General features: G+C 45.7%; 1 protein-coding gene across 6 annotated transcripts in view; it reads left to right on the top strand.

Moving 5' to 3' along the window:
- ATP11C (ATPase phospholipid transporting 11C) overlaps nucleotides 1-16,883 on the top strand; it is a 170,839-nt gene that overhangs the window by 128,670 nt on the left and 25,286 nt on the right. For all 6 annotated transcript variants that reach the window (XM_042974885.1, XM_042974882.1, XM_042974883.1 and 3 more), the window contains exons 21-23: nucleotides 3,018-3,120; nucleotides 4,312-4,457; nucleotides 12,231-12,290. In XM_042974885.1, the coding sequence (XP_042830819.1) occupies nucleotides 3,018-3,120; nucleotides 4,312-4,457; nucleotides 12,231-12,290 (309 nt within the window). The remainder of the gene's footprint in view (nucleotides 1-3,017; nucleotides 3,121-4,311; nucleotides 4,458-12,230; nucleotides 12,291-16,883) is intronic.

Genomic DNA, 16,883 nt, shown 5'->3' with positions numbered 1-16,883 from the left:
CTTCGGTAGAGTCACGTCTTCCAGGCTGTCACCTTCTCGTCTGTCATGTCCATATAGGTGACTTCCAGTCACTTCCCCAGTCCAGATACTCGGTTTCCACTTGATTTCTCCAGCTGCTTCCGGAACTCGTCTTCTTGGGTGTGTCCTTACCGTCTCATCCCAGCTTTAGAGCGGGCCGGGCCATCTTCCTGGTCTTCCGCATTAGTGACCGGCCTCACTGTACTTCCAGGTTTCTGGATTCAAAACCTTGAAATCTCTGTTGACCTCCCCCGTGCTTTACCCTTCCGTGTGGTCTCAGTCACCCAACTCTTCCATTTTCTGGGACATTGTCCTATTCATCTATTGAAAACTCACTGATGTGGTCAAGCCAGTCGGTTTTCTGAGCATGTATTCTATACACCTGGCTATGCGCCTTAGATCATTCCCACTCTCTGGAATACTCCTCCACGCCCCTTTTCCCCATCCCCACAAATTTTTTTTAATCTTTATTTATTTCTGAGAGAGAGACAAAAGTGTGAGCCGGGGAGGAGCAGAGAGAGAGAGGGAGACACAGAATCCGAAGCAGGCTCCAGGCTCTGAGCTGTCAGCACAGAGCCCGACGCCCGGCTCGAACTCCCGAACCGTGAGATCAACCTGAGCCGAAGTCGGACACTCAACCGACGGAGCCACCCGTGCGCCCCTGTCCCCACAAATCTCTAACCGTCTTTCGTGATTTCGATACAAGGACTCTTCCTTCTGTAAAATCATTCCTCGTTACTCTGGCATGCAGTGTCCTCTCCCTTCTCTGCCGTCATAGGCCTTTTCGTGCGGCCAACTTCGAGGACAGCGTTAGATCTTCTCTTGCACAGATACTTCACGTTATTAGCATTCCTTGTTAATCTGATGATCTGATATTCTCGTATTCATTCTTTATCTCTGCACTTCCATTATCTGTTGCTTCAGGTGTGTGCCCAGCCTGATATATTGTGTACAGTTGTAGTTGATCGATAAATAGTTTTTAGTAGATTGATTTCTTTTTCATGAAGCTATCCTAGAGATTGGAGGCAAGTTCTTAATCCAGGTGACCCGGGGCACAGTAAAAAAACACCACGTTTATCTGTCTAAATCTTTCGTGATTTGATTGTCCATGACTATATATCTTTTTATCGGTCCACAAGGACGACCCTTAATCTTCTTAATCTATTTTTATGCAGACGCTGTCACCCTTGATAATGTTATTGCTTTCCCTAGACCTTTCCTGGCTGCAGTTTTTCTTCCTTGAGGTGCGAATCATTACTGCACATCTGTCCCCGGTGCAATTGTAGCCCATCGAAATCAAATTCAGGGGGCGCCTGAGTGGCTCAGTCTGTTGAGTGTCCGACTTGGGCTCAGGTCACGGTCTCCCGGTTTGTGAGTTCGCGCCTCGCATCGACAGCGCAGAGAGCCCGCTCCAGGTCCTGTCTCCCACTCTCTCTCTGCCCTTCTGCTCGTGCATGCTCTCTCTCTCTCAAACATCAATAAGTAAACGTTTAAAAGAAGAATACGTTGGACTTTGCTAAGAAAAAACACACATTTAGTTTGGGTTCTTTAATTTCGTCTTTGACTTATTTACCGATTATTTCTCAGAGTCTTCTAAAACACTTTAAAGAGAACCAAGCTGATGGGTGGAAATAGGAGAAAGACGGCATTTCACGATAACATTTTTGTGTTAAATGGAATTGGATGTGGGTTTTTGTACGCCATTTCGTACAACCGAAACCTGACTGAATTTTGTTTAAAGAAAAGACTGTGGGGCGGCTTAACCGTGTGTAAATTATTTTTAATGGCTTAAGTCACAAATGGGTTTTATTTATGTTAACTGCTAAAAGCAATTCCGAGGACAGAATTTTTGCAAGGCATGAGTTATCTACTTCATTATGTAAGCTTTTTAAAAGCTGCCAGATTCTGGGGGCTTGGGGGGGGTGACACATAAAGCAGTCATTGTCTCAAACCCAGGGTGGGAGGGTAACTGCTTACCCGATCTACTCCTACAAGTCATTCCACCGGGGCAAGATGACTTTTATTTGCTGCCCACCCAACACAGCAGTGAGTGGCCCTGCGTCATTGACACATCGTTTTTGTTTTTAATTTTTTTTTTATGTTTTCATTTATTTTTGAGACAGAGAGAGACAGAGCGTGAGCAGGGGAGGGGCAGACAGAGAGGGAGACACAGAATCGGAAGCAGGCTCCGGGCTGAGCCGTCAGCCCAGAGCCCGACGCGGGGCTCGAACTCAGGGACCGTGAGATCGTGACCTGAGCTGAAGTCGGACGCTTAACCGACTGAGCCACCCAGGCGCCCCGTCATTGACACATCTTGAAGAGACACTCAGGGAACAGGGACAGGCTTCATAAACATATCTCAGGGAACTTTCTGCAAATCGCAGCCATCTTGAAGCTGTCCCCATCTACAAATGCAGCTGCCTGTAGCAGAGATTAAGTCATACCGGGCACTGGGAGGTCTAGTGAAGTTTAGTTGGCCGCTGGATGGGTATAAGAACTTAACATGAGGTAAGTCCCCGGGGATATGGGAATGCGCCGAAGGAAGTGGTTGTGTCCGCGGGGAGGAGAGATGGAGAGCTTCTAGAAGCGTTGTTCTCTCACTACCCACTCTTATTCCAGTAGCCCTATGCGTGTTGCCCCAAACCAGCTTTCTGGGTAACTCTGACTCTCACACTCAACACCTCATCTGAAAGGATGTGTGTGAAGCAGTGACAAAACAGGGACACGTTGCCCTCTCCTATAGGTAGGGGGCAAGGTTTTCTGACACCTAATACGTGCACGGAACCTTTAGAACCAAGTGGACACCGGTGTTACGGGGGAAGGCTGTGTTCTTTTGCCTCTGAGAATTGAAGCCTATTGTACGTCTATGCATCGACTCCCTTTCTGCTTGTTTCCAAGGCCTCCATTTACAGGTGTGAAGAAGGCATCTACCCCCAGTGTGGTATAGCCTCACGTTCTGCTCTGACCTTTTCTTTACCTCTTTCGCACTTAATGTCCAGATTGTCAGAATGGTGAAGAATTTGAAGGGCAGCCCGATAACACTGTCCATAGGCGACGGTGCCAACGATGTTAGTATGATCTTGGAATCCCACGTGGGAATAGGTAAGAAGCCCGTAACGAGATGGCATCCGTAAGGTATCCGCAGCGCTCGCAGGTAGATGAGGGAACGTTTTGGTTGCCCGTCTTGGATTTTAACTTGGGAATGATAATCACCAATTGAATGAAGGTCCTCGCCTGAGCGTGTCCACCCCAAAGCCCTACCCCCGGTGGGAACGCAGCAGCGTAAAGTTAGAGGACATCTTTATATCAGCCAAGTAGGCGGAATTTCCCCAACCCGCGGGCGGTACAGTCGATCCTTCAGCGCTCCCTTTGACGGCATGCGTGAAATTTTACTGATTCTCCGCCCCTGGCCACATCGCCTGCTTATGTTGCTGCACTGTATCTTCTGAGATTCTTAACCGCTTGGGACTAAGAGATGCTCATTGGTTGGCTGCTTTTCCACGCGGCAGCGTTTACGGGCGCTTTGGGCCATAGCGTTGAATTTATTTGTTGGCACGCAGCAACAGCTTTTTCTCCTGCCTGCACCGTTGTTCTCCATGCCAGGCTGCCGATAGGCAGCAATCCTCATAGCCCGGCAGGTTTTGGGGGGAGGGGGTTAAGAGAAGAAATCATCGAATTGAGTATCTTGGCGATTATCATCACCGCAGTTTGCCCTCCCAAACGCTTCCCGTTTGGAAGGCACCCTTTTCGGAGCCACTCTGTTTTACTCGTTGGTCATTCAGTGCGGACATGGCCTAAAGCTGCTTGAGCTCGATACTCCGTACTCGAGAGTTTCATTCAGCGAGAGGACTCCACCGTCCCACTGGAGCTCTTCAGTTTCGAGCTCCTAGACCACAAAGCCCAGGGCTCTCGTTGGTTCGCTACAGCCCCTTATCTGGTGGCATGGCCATTTAAGCACTTCCTAAGTGCCTCTCAAATCATTTTCAGATTTAATTTTCTCCTCAGGATAATTTTTGCCCAGTAATGATTACGGCAGCGATTCAGGTTCGTTGTTTTATATTGTGTTATAGTTAGGTGCTTACCAATTAAACTTCATTTTACTTCGTATTGATCAGTCTCACTGTTACAGCACCGTTTGGTTAAAAAAAAAAAAAAAACAAAGCTAAACGATACAAGTGAGCTATGTCATGTTAACAAGTTAAAAGTGTGCAGATAACAAATTAGGGGGCTGCCTATTTTATAAAATACTCATCCCATGGAGATTTTTCTTGTGTGTTTCGTTTTGTTTTTTAGGTATTAAAGGCAAAGAAGGTCGCCAAGCAGCCAGGAATAGCGATTATGCCGTTCCGAAGTTCAAACATTTAAAGAAACTGCTACTGGCTCACGGACATCTATATTACGTGAGAATAGCACACCTTGTACAGTATTTCTTCTACAAGGTGTGTATTAAAGTATTTCCAATTTGACGTATCACTGTTTAGCCCGGCATCGTCTTAGGGTTTTCCTCCATTTTACACATTTCTTCTGCTGTCCTAGCACTGAGATTTGTGGCCTACAAAACATACGTGATCTAACGAACCAGCAACTACGAATTCCTTCCCGTGCGAGAGCTTGGGGATGAAATGTTTAAGTCCGCCTTCTCGAAGTATAGTTTAACTACCACGAAACGTACCCAGTAAAAGCTTCCAGTTCTGTTTTGACAGATGTTTACAACCCATAGCCCCCACCCCAGGAAGTTCCCCTGTACGGTATATAATGCTGCTTCCAACCCGTATAAATTTAGAGATCACTTCTGCGGTTCTGCACGTGCGATTTGCCTGTTTTAGAAGAACTTCCTGTGAATAAAATCACGCCTGCTCGTTCATGCCTGTTCCGCTTAGCGTAGCGTTTTTGAGGTTCACCCATGTGTCCCGTATCAATGGTTGGTTCCCCTTTTATCCTCAACGGTATTCTGAACTGCCGTCGTTAGTAGCAGAGCCCTCTTTTCAGGTGAGATTGTACAGGCAAAGCAGACAGAAGCCGAATTGCACTCACTGAAGGATGCCGGGGCCGGGGCCGGGGCCGGGGCCGCGGCCTCGCGCCACCTCCTCGTCTTGCCCAGAGATTTCCTCAGAGCGCAATCTGGAGCGCATGAGCGTAGCTCAAGCCACTGGTTGTATGCGTGACGAACTTGGCGTGCGTGAAGGTGAAGTAACGTCTAAAGTATGAAAATCCTCGTCAGCGGACATGGGCCGGAGCTGGATCTCTTGTCCTGTGTTCTGTTCGGTATAGCTTTTAAGGGTTTTTGTTTTTTCACTTCCCACCTGGAAATAATTTCAGACTTTCCAAAAGTTGCAGAGTTACTGTTAACGCCTTGGATAACACACGACATAGTTTTGAAGATCCATAGTTATCACACCTCCGTAGTCTTCTTTAGTCTGGAGTATGTCCTGTCTTCTTTGTCTTCACGATCTCGGCATACTCGAAGAGTCCTGGCTGCTTTGTGGAACGCCCCTCAATTTGGGTTTCTCTAATGTTCGCTTATCATTAGATTCGGGTTACGTTTTGTTGGCACCAGTCCCCCGGAAGCAGTTTCTAACCTGCTCAGTGCATCATATCATGACGGAGGCACATGTTGTCCGTATGTCTCACTCATGACCGTGTTCGCTTTGACAGCTTAATTCAGATGGCGGTTTGGGAGTCTAAAGACCCTTCGACATCGGTCTGTGTAATTTCCTTGGAAAAGAGCATTCGGCCACTAAAACAGATACTTTCTTTTGTGAATGAAGAATCCATGACTATGGTTCTTTATTCTGTTACTTAGATTGTCACAGATGTAGCCTGTGTCCTTTCCACGTGTCCCCATCGTTTTTCATTTGTATTTGATTGGGATAAGAATGCTTAGCATGAGCAACTCCCCATTCCCTTCTCTGCCCCACCCCCAACCTTCCTCGAAGACCTACTTCCCGGTCTGCATGATATTCTAGGCGCATCTTACTTTTTTTCTTTTAATTTTTTTTTAACATTTATTATTAAGAGACAGAGAGACACACACAGAGCGTGAGCAGGAGAGGGGTAGAGAGAGGGGGAGACACAGAATCCGAAGCAGGCTCCAGGCTCCGACCTGTCAGCACAGAGCCCCACGCAGGGCACGAACTCACAAACTGCGAGATGGTGACCTGAGCCGAAGTGGGTCGCTTAACCAACTGAGCCAGCCAGGCGCCCCTCTGAGGTGCATCTTACATTTTTCATGCTCTAGTCCTGGATTCAGACATTCTCCAAGGAACACTGGTTCCTTTTATTTGAAAATGGCATTTAGGGGGCACCTGGGTGGCTCATTCAGTTAAGTGGCCGACTCTCGATTTTTGGCTCGGGTCATGATCTCAGTTCGCAGGATCAAGCCCCGCGTCATCGGGCTCTGCGCTCACAGCATGGAGCCCGCTTGGGCTTCTTTCTCTCCCTCTCTCTCTCTCTCTCTCTCTCTCTGCCCCTCCCCCACTCACACGTGTGCTCTCTCTCCCTCTCAAAATAGATAAATAAACTTAAAAAAAAAAAAAGATGGCATTTAGAAATCAAGATCTGTGTGCTAATTATGCTCATCGCTGCTGCTGCAGTTGGTTCTGGACCTTCTCGGTGGACAGAGCTAGGACGTGTGTGCACGCGTACCCGCGGGTCTGTATCTGCGTAGAGATGCGTGTGTACGTGCACACGACTAGGTCGGGCTGGAACCCAGAATGTGAACTCAGTCTCTCCTAACCCTTGGATCGCAGCCAACACCACGAGGTTTCCTTCTGCCCTTCCCCTTTCCTTGTCTAGGGCCTCCTTTCTCCAGTGGCGAGAACCCCACTTCTCCTGATGCTCAGTCCGTCCACTGATTTGCTCAGTCCTACGACACTCCTAAAGTCGTTTCAGAATTGCTGTGTCCTACCCCCGTGGGCAACCAAACTTAACTAACTTGAGTGATATATTTGTATGTACCTGTTTTTGTCTTTAGCCTTGGAGTGTATAGTCAAAATACTGTTTCCAGAGTTCCTTTTTTTCCTTTTCCACCATTTCAGCGTGGTTATATTCTTTATTTGTAATAGCGTGACGTTACATTTTTACTTGCGTGCCATTTTGGTCCTTCCTCTCTAATCTTGATTGATTTTAATTATTTTTTGACTATGTAAAACACTGGCATCATTCTCAAGACAGGGTTCTCTGAGAATGTGGCTTACTGAATTAATTCTCTAACCAAAAGGAGAATTCCGCAATGGTGACTTTTCTCAAATCGCTCATATATAGCTCTTTTTCCAAAATGAAGCTTTTGAAGTCACCTGTAATGATAATCATAGGCACAGAGAGAACCAATGGTAACATGTTATGTGACTTATTCTCTTGTCTGTGTAAATTATTGTGTGTCTATATTGTTTTTGGTGTTTTGTTTTGTTTTGTTTTGTTTTGTTTTGTTTTGTTTTGTTTTTCAAGTAAGCTCTACACCCAACCCGGGACGAGAACTCAGGACCCTGAGACCAAGGGTGAGACGCTGCACAAACTGAGCCAGCCAGGCGCCCCTATATTGGTTTTGTACACTACTGGGTTTTGTTTTGTTTTGTTTTTTGAAGTTTATTTATTTATTTTGAGAGAGAGAGAAACAGAGACGTGGGAGGGGCGGGGAGAGAGAGAATCCCAAGCAGGCTCCATGCTGTCAGTGCAGAGCCTGATGCGGGGCTCAAACTCCCGAACTGTGAGATATGACCTGAGCCAAAACCAAGAGTTGGACGCCTAACTGACTGAGCCACCCAGGTGCCCCTGATTCCAGAACACTTTTAAGCCATTCATTCATTCATTTTTTTTTATTTTAGAGAGAGAGAGGGCATGTGAGTGGAGGAGAAGGGCAGAGGGAGACAGGAAGAGAGAATCCTTTTTTTTTTTAATGTTAATTATTTTTGAGAGAGACCATGCGAGCAGGAGAGGGGCAGAGAGGGGGTGGGACAGAGCATCCTAAGCGGGCTCCACGCCGACAGTAGAGAGCCCAGGGCGGGGCTCAATGTCATGATTTCACAATCAGGAGATCATGACCTGAGCCAAAATCCAGAGTCAGTCACTTAACCCTCTGAGCCACCCAGGTGCCCCCTTTTTCCTTAAGTTTATTTATTTATTTATTTATTTTAGTTGTCTCTACAGCCAATGTGGGGCTCAAACTCACAACCCTGAAAGCAAGAGTCTCGTGCTTTTCCAACTGAGCCAGCCAAGCATCCCTAGTTCCAGAACATTTCCATCACCCCAATAAAAGCCCCCTACCTGCTAGCAGTCAGTCCCAAAACATATTGTTTTGTGCTTTGCCCTTTTCACTTCGTATGTTGTGAACAATTTTCTCACCCAGTTAAAATATTCACCTAAAATACGATCATGGCGCAGGATCCTGGACCCCCGTGATTGGACACTGAGGTCATTTCCCCAACAGTACTCTGGGTTTTCTTTTATCACCAAGCATTAGAGTTCATCTTAGACCGAGCCTGCCCATCCATTTCTGTCTACCAGGGGAAAGAATTTACCAAAGTTCTTTTGTTTTTTTAAGTTTATTTATTTTGAGAGAGGGAGAGCACACGAGTGAGGGAGGGGGAGAGAGAGAGAATCCTAGGGAGGCTCCGCACCACAGCACGGAGCCCAACACAGGGCTCTAACCCACAAACTGTGGGGTGTGGCGCCCCACCAGAATTCTTAATCAGATTCTGGTTTATAGGTATATTACCAAGTTCATGTGCAAGTTAATGACTCAAACCATTACGGTGTTTGGATTTCATGCGCTGTTTTTCGCAGAAGGGAAAGCATAGCAACTGCTTTCGTGTGTTGGTTTTTGGTGAGAAATCCCAGGTCGTACTAGCTGTGTGTTTTCTCAAAGATACACATAACTGTGAGGGGCGTCTGGCTGGCTCAGTACAGCGTGTGACTCTTGATCTCAGGGTTGTGAGTTCAAGGCACGGTGCCTTCTTTTTTTTTTTTTTTTTTTTTTTTTTTTTTTTTTTTTTTTTTAATTTTTTTTTAACGTTTTATTTATTTTGAGACAGAGAGAGAGCATGAACGGGGGAGGGGCAGAGAGAGAGGGAGACACAGAATCGGAAGCAGGCTCCAGGCTCTGAGCCATCATCCCAGAGCCCGACGCGGGGCTCGAACTCACGGACCGCGAGATCGTGACTTGAGCTGTAGTCGGACGCTTAACTGACTGAGCCACCCAGGCACCCCCACGGTGCCTTCTTAAAAAAAAATTGTAAAAGAAACACATCAGTGTGAACCCAGGTTTACAGATTTGCTAAGGCCGTGCCATCCAGTGTCAGCTGGTGTCCAGGCCGAACAGATGATGGTGATAGTGATGATTAAACCAATACATGTAAGGTACTTTGCTGATTGACAAAAGCCCTTTATTTTCTTAGTCCTCACGAATTTCCTGTGAGCAATTAGTATTATTTGTTTTCTTTTTTTTTAAGTTTTTTTTAACGTTTATTTTGAGAGACAGAGCGCAAGTGGGGGAGGGGCAGAGAGAGAGGGAGACACAGAATCCGAAGCGGGCTCCAGCGCAGAGCCCGACATGGGGCTCGAACTCACGAACCGTGAAATCAGGACCTGAGCCAAAGTCAGACGCTTAACCGACTGAGCCACCCAGGCGCCCCTCAATTAGTATTATTTCCATTTAAAATACGTGCAGGGGCGCCTGGATGCCTCAGTCGGCTCAGGTCATGATCTCACAGTTCGTGAGCTCGAGCCCCACGTTGGGCTCTGCCCCTGCTTGGGATTCTTCTCTCCCTTTCCCTCTGCCCCTCCAGCCTGCTCGTGCGCTTACACGCACACGCGCTCTCTCAAAATACATAAACATTTAAAACATAAAATAAAATATATGGAAAGCAGGGCCCAGAGTTTACGTAACTTGCCTTTCGCTCCCCAGCTCAGAAGTGACAGAGCTAGATTTCCACAATAGGTTTATTTACTCTCAGTCCAGGACTATTTGTACATCACGCTTGGGGACGGGTGGTCAAACGGGTGGTCATTCTCTGTCACTTTCGCCTAGTAGGAGAGCCCATGAAGATTTGCCGTTCGTATCTGCCTGGCCTTCTCCCATTCCTGGGGCTTCGTTTGCGTCTCTAAGATTTTGGCCTGCAATTCGGGCACCTGCCACCAGATGGAAGGAATGCTCTGTTAAGGAAGACAGAGCAGGCATTAAAATGGCTGTTTGTGGGGGCGCCTGGGTGGCTCAGTCCGTTGAGCGTCAGACTTGGGCTCAGGTCATGATCTCACAGTTTGCGAGTTCGAGCGCCGCGTCGGGCTCTGTGCTGACAGCTCGGAGCCTGGAGCCTGCTTCACATTCTGTGTCTTCCTGTCTCTCGGCCCCTCCCCTGCTCATGCTCTGTCTCTCTCTGTCTCTCAATAATAAATAAACGTTAAAAAAAAAAAATTTAAATGGCTGTTTGTGGTCAGTCATTAACTTATCCCTGTTCCCAGTTTAGGGGATTATTTGTATAGATAATGCCCTCTGTCTTCATTCGGATCTCTGCCCCCATTATCTTAGTGACTGACTTAGCAGGATTTCTTTTTTACTGCTGCCTTTTGTCCCAAGACGATTTGTCATACCTTCGGCCCTCTTTGGCTCAGCTGAAAAGCCTTCGTTCCTCTCACCTTGCTCTCGAATCTTCAAATAATTGCCCCTCTCCTGGAGTGCCTCGGGGACGGGTGTTCCTGCCTTCTGTTCCTCTGTTCAATCCACCCTGCATAATTCAGCCAAATTAATGTTTGGGAAATGCCACTTTTTCACTTGTCCTCCAGAAATTTCACTCTCCATTATCTAAGGATTCGTCTGGGGTTAAGGCACGCCACATTCTGACCCTGTCTTATCTTCTGTGTTTAAAATACATACACCTTGCCTTGGTTCCTGCTGTCGGTGTGTCCTATCCATCTTTAACACCTCCTTCAAATTCTAATTTCTTTATTCATTGCGTCAACAGATGTGTTTGGATGTGTTACCACGTGTCAAGCACTGTTTTAGGACCTAAGGATTCATAGTGGAATAAGGCAGGCAAAGTCTCTGTTCTCGTGGGACTTAAATTCTAGAGGGAGAGTCAGACGTCCCCTTCCCACAAAGCAGCCCCCTAATCCCCCCCCCCAAGTACTCCCTTCTTCAATCTCAGAACACTTTTTTTTTTTAATTTTAAAGTATGATATCGCATTCTACCCAAACTGATGCATACGTGTGAGTGTTGCTGTCCCGCGAGGTGCCTTTGGGAGCTGTGACGCTCTGATGCCACAGGACTTGTTCAGTACACGTAGAGCGCTTTTCTAAAGGAACACCATCCAGAGCCTGCAGTATATTCACCTAAGTATCCTCAGCTGTGACAGATGCTCACCCTTTGAGGATGCATTGGAGTTCTCAAAACAGCCTCGCGTCTCCTAGCCGGGTAAATTAGCTAAGAGACAGTGCGTGACACAGGGAAGGAGACTGGTTTTCTGACATAGCTCAAAACTGGGCTCTCGAAGGAGCTACCCAAAGAGGAATCCAGAAACATCAGAAGAAGTGACAGCAGCCCTGAAGTAAGGTCACATCCTACCTTGAAGGATAGCGCTCATTTGGAAATACCAGTTCTGGTCATTTTGCCGGAAGACATTAATTGCAGTATCTGTAGTCCTGCCTGGTGGCGTTTACCGCCTGATGAATTCTCAGCTTGCATTTTTGCTTGTTTGTTTTTCCTGTTCTCCCGATTAAACGATACGTCCCTTAGGAGTAAGAAGTTTGGTTCTGTTTTTCGTATCCCCCACAATACGATCTTTGCACATAATCGGTGATCGGTAATAATGTGTTGATTGTTTGATGAGACAGAAATACAGGTAGTAAAGCATTAGTTGATATTGTTAGTGTCAGTATCCACTGTAACAATATCCTGGCTGTTTACGATTTTGCAAATCAAGTTCACGTGTAGGGTGTAGGGGGTAGTACCATTCGGTGTTTTTATTGTATGCAAGAGGGTCTCCTAAGAGATCCTGTATGCAAGAGATCCTCTTTCTGCTTGTAAAGCTAACGTTGGTATTAATGTAAATGAAATCGTTTGCCTTTGATTTGTTTGCTTAAACCTCTAATGGAGATTGATTGTGTTACGATATTAGAAGGACTTAGGACTGACTCTAAACTATTTGGAGTATAGTATCCTGTGTTAGTTTAGAAAGTTCGGGAGGTGAAAACATTAACCCTTGTTTCCATTTCTTTCCAGAACCTTTGTTTCATTTTGCCACAATTTTTGTACCAGTTCTTCTGTGGATTCTCACAACAGGTTTGTTTCCCTAGTTATTTGTTATAATGTAGTTGACATTGGCTATTAATAAATTACCCTTTTATGTATTGGACTGTAGAGAGGTATGTTCAAAGTCAAATGATTTTTTTAATTTTTTTTATTCTTTGATTCAACCGTTGATCTTCTTGGCCTGGCTTTTGACAATAGCAAACGTTTATATCTTTGCTTTAGTGATGTTCTTATTATTAACTATCTTTTTGAAAGTTATTTGGTATGTCCTGTTGGAGTTGAGATAACCTTAAGAGTTTTCCTTTTATTTTATTTTTTTTAAGATTTTATTTGTAAGTCATCTCTATACCCCGTGTGTGGCTCGAACTCACAACCCCAAGATGAAGAGTCACATGCTTTTCTAACCGAGCCAGCCAAGCGCCCCGAGAGTATTTCTTTTAATCAGTATAAACCATGTTTTCCAATAATCCTAAAATAGTATAGTTTAATACTTTATCGAATAAAACCTCACCCCTTTGCAGCCTCTCAGATTGATTTTCTAGAAAAACGATCCTTAAACTGGCCAAGAAGCTGTGATCCCTGGATAAAGCCTTGGATTGCTTGAGCGTCTCTACATTTTTTGCCCTTTGTTCTTTGCCGAACGTCTGTTACATAAAGAATATGCTCTGTGTTATTTTGACCCGTAAGCGGCAGGATGGGCATGCACATTTGTAGCTTTAACCACCAAAATGGATTTTGTGTTGCTTCTCGTGGAAGTATAGCCAAACACAGGAGCTGTAATACTCACTGAGAAATTTTGTGGTTAATCTATAAGCCATTCCATGACTTGGCCAAGTTGAGCTGCTCCTAACATCACCACAGGTATTAGAGGACCAAGTTTCTAAATTTCAAGGCATGCTTCATTCCTCCTGGTAGGAAGCAATGTGGTTTTGGTTTGGGTTTTGTTTTTTTTTTTTTTTTTAATTTCTTGGCGGTATTTTAATTTTTTTTAATGCTTATTTTATTTTTGGGAGAGAGACAGAGCGTGAGCAGGGGAGGGGCAGAGAGAGAGAGGGAGACACAGAATCCGAAACAGACTCCGGACTCCGAGCCGTCAGCACAGAGCCCGACGTGGGGCTGGAACTCACAGACCGTGACCTGAGCCGAAGTCGGATGCTTAACCGACCGAGCCACCCGGGCACCGGGGCAGTATTTTTAAAACAGTGTATCCTTCTGAATAGGAAGTGACCAGCTCTCTTTCCCTAGAACTTGCCTCCTCTTCATTAGGTGACCTGTCTCTTGCATCAGCCTTCTTGTATCCAAGACTAACAGTATTAGTTACAGTTTTCTAAATTTCTGATGAAGCTGCTTTGTCTGAACATTCAGATCACTGCTGACCACATGTTTCTAATCCCTCGCGTCCTTGGATGAACGCAAGTGTTAAAAAGACATTTCAGATTTTGTAGCAAAGCCCTAAAGGGAAATCGGCTTAACCTGGTTAAAACGCTAGTGTTAATTTTTCAAACTCAAAGGGTGTTGCTTTGCCGTCCTTTGTTATCTCATGTACAAGTTGTGTGAAGGAAGGACTTCTTCCTTCCAAAGCCAGCTGAGATTCGGACCCTGGTCTGTCCGGGGTCTGCCTAGGTGACCTTAGCTCTTCAGCTCTCCACGGGAGGTGGCGTTTGGTTTCCTCAGTTGCTCAGATGGTAGGTTCGTTCGCTTGACGAACATCTCTTGAGTGTCTCCTGCGTGCCAGGCTGAGTGCTGGCGATACAACAGTGATCAAAACCAAGTCTTACCCCAGCAGAGCCTGCAGTGTAGCGTTAGGGGAGAGACTAAAGTCATCCAAGTATGTCAGGTACTGATAAAGACCCTGAAGGAAAAAGTAAAGCATTACGAATGGGCAGAGGATGACTGCAGAAGTCTGCTATTTCCGAGAAGATGATCTGGAAAGTTCTCTCTGAGGTGACATTTGGGTGGAGAGCTGAAGGAGCGGAGGGAGGGAGCTAGCAGACGTTTTAGAGAAGAAGGGGATCAGGTCAAAAGATCTCTCCAAGGTGGTGGCCTGTTTGCAATATCTTTATTTTTTACTTTGACCTTGTGCTAGTGCTGGATGTAGCAACCGTTATTGCAAATGTTATTTGGTTTTAAGTTTGTTTGTTTGTTTGTTTATTTATTTAGAGAGAAATAGAACTAGCAGGGAAGGCAGAGGGAGGGTGGGGGGGACAGAGGATCCAAGGCCAGCTCTGGATCACAGAGCCAGCTCAGAGCCCGAGGCAGGGCTTGAACTCGCACACTGTGAGGTCATGACCTGGGCCAAAACCAGGAGTCAGAAGCTTAACCAACTGTGCTGCCCAGGCGCCCTAATCGTACTTAGGTTTGGAGTGCCTACAGGTAGTAAGCCTTTTCCAACTCAGGTCCACATCCCATGTTCTCCACGACCCTAGAACTTGGAGAGCAGGGTATAGAGAATGTAGAAATGGGACCAGGATTCAGATTCTTCAAGCAAAAAGCAACCCTTTCTTTTATTTTTTTCTTAGCGTTTGTTTATTTTTGAGAGAGAGAAAGCACGTTCATGAAAGCAAAGGAGGGGCAGAGAGGGAGAGAGAGAATCCCAGGCAGGCTCTGCACTGACGGCAGAGAGCCAGACGTGGGGCTCCAACTCAGGAACCGCAAGATCGTGACCTGAGCCAAAGTCCGACACTTAACCGACCGAGCCACCCACGCGCCCCAAAAAGCAACTCTTTTCTTTAGCAAAGATAATCCTGGTCTTTTTCCTTTGTGAAAAGAAAACATTTATAAGAGGTTTAATAAGAAACTATTATCAACTAAACCTGTTGGGTTTTTTTAGGGCATTCTGTTTCCTAATTATCCATCTAAGAATTACCGTTACCTCTCAGGTAACATCGAAGTATCGTAGTGGAACAAAAAGAGGTTGATGCTTCTTTTGTTTGAGTGAAATTCAAGACCAAATTGCATACCAGGCCATCTTCCTGTTTGTTTGTTATCGTTGTTTTTAGTTTTCTCATTAGTGAAAATGGGGTGGTTTCCGATGAAAACATGGTATTGTGTCCCGACAAACTAATCCTCTCCCTTGAGAATTAAAAGGGACAAAAACACCTATTTGGAGGTACTTTTTAATTCGTTAGGTAATTTTCGCTGTGTTGAAACCTTCGTGTATTCTGTGTAGGAGCCGTATTTTTAATGTCGTTGAGAATGTTGCATGCGTTATCTTGCTTGGTCTCTACTGCGGGCCAGAGTTCAGGTCCCTTCCCCTGGGCCCCCTTAGTTCCTTGCACACTCACCACTCTGCCTCCCCCTCTAGAACTTGAGCTCCTTGGCAGGGAATACATGACTCTTCTCTATCCTCAGTACTTGTCACTTAGTAAGCACTCAGCAAGTGTTTTTGAAGTCCACTAATAAACGAACTAACCTTCTAGTCAAGTTGTTCCCAACCCTTTTGAATCAGCCGCCCCTGTTATGACAGTAATTGTATCTTTAGTAGCCGTTGATTGAAAAATGCCCAATTCTGTTAATTTGTGTCACTAACATTTAAACGCATTTTATTAATCACAAAACATTTATATGTGGGAACATACATATGAATATAGGATCTCACTTATTCGGGCCACATATAATGGTTATATGACAACATTTAGTACTTTGTAGAAACCTGTGGAACTCAATATAGTAAAGCGAGGGTCATGGCATACCTTAATTTTCTTTCCATTAAAAAAAAAAGATCCACGGTGTCAGATCAGTCCTTTATATATGTGTGTGTTGTAACTTCCAATCTCTCCTGCTTCGTTCATTTAATATTTATTGAATGTTTTCTGTACGCCAAGTTCTGTTCTAGGGGCTCAGTATTGTCAAGACCACCAGCCAAAGACCACCAGGAACACCCCTGTAGTTGATCATATTAGGTTTAGTGCTCCATGCCGAAGGAAGAGTGTGCACCGTGAAGGATGGTGGGGCCTCTCATCTCAGGAAGAGAATATTGGAAAAGGCTTAGAAGATTGGGGTTGGCGCATCCGGCTGGCTCAGTAGAGCACGTGCCTCTTGATCTTGAGGTCATGAGTTCGAGCCCCACGCTGGTTGCAGAGATTACTTAAAATCCTTAAAAAGGGGGGGGGGGTTGGGTTTGAATTAGGTCATTGGGGAAGGGTGTGGGTGGGGAGGCTTGCTCTAGATTGGGTGCTGTCACTAAGTGGGGGTAATTTTGTGACTAAGCATTTCAGTAAATCTTACCCAGGAGGTCAACTTTGTCATTTGGACAATATTCATATTCTGTGCTCGGTGTGACTACGGAGAGGTCGTGTTCTTGTCTTGAGCCATCGCGGTTGCAGAATAGCGAAATGCTGAGTCACAGAATTACCCCCACGCTAGAATTTAAGCTCTATGTGGGCAGGGATTTTTATTTACTTTATTGTCAGCTATAGCCTGAGAAAAGCCGGGCAGCCTTGTCTGGTGCTGCTGTTCTGTGAAGTTATTCATGCTCCTGGCACTATTCTGCGACCTGGCAGAATAGCCTTGTCTGGTGTCGTTGTTGTTGTTGTTATTGTTCCGGTGTTGTTGTTGTCCTGGCACTCGAGCTTCTGGATGGCAGGGGGCTGCCTAGTGTGATGACAGAGACAATAAAACTAA

The sequence above is a fragment of the Panthera tigris genome, chromosome X (assembly GCF_018350195.1).
Source record: "Panthera tigris isolate Pti1 chromosome X, P.tigris_Pti1_mat1.1, whole genome shotgun sequence".
In the NCBI taxonomy this organism is placed as follows: Eukaryota; Metazoa; Chordata; class Mammalia; order Carnivora; family Felidae; genus Panthera; species Panthera tigris.
The sequence above is the reverse complement of the archived record's forward strand: the minus strand, read 5'-3'. Positions and strand labels throughout refer to the sequence as shown.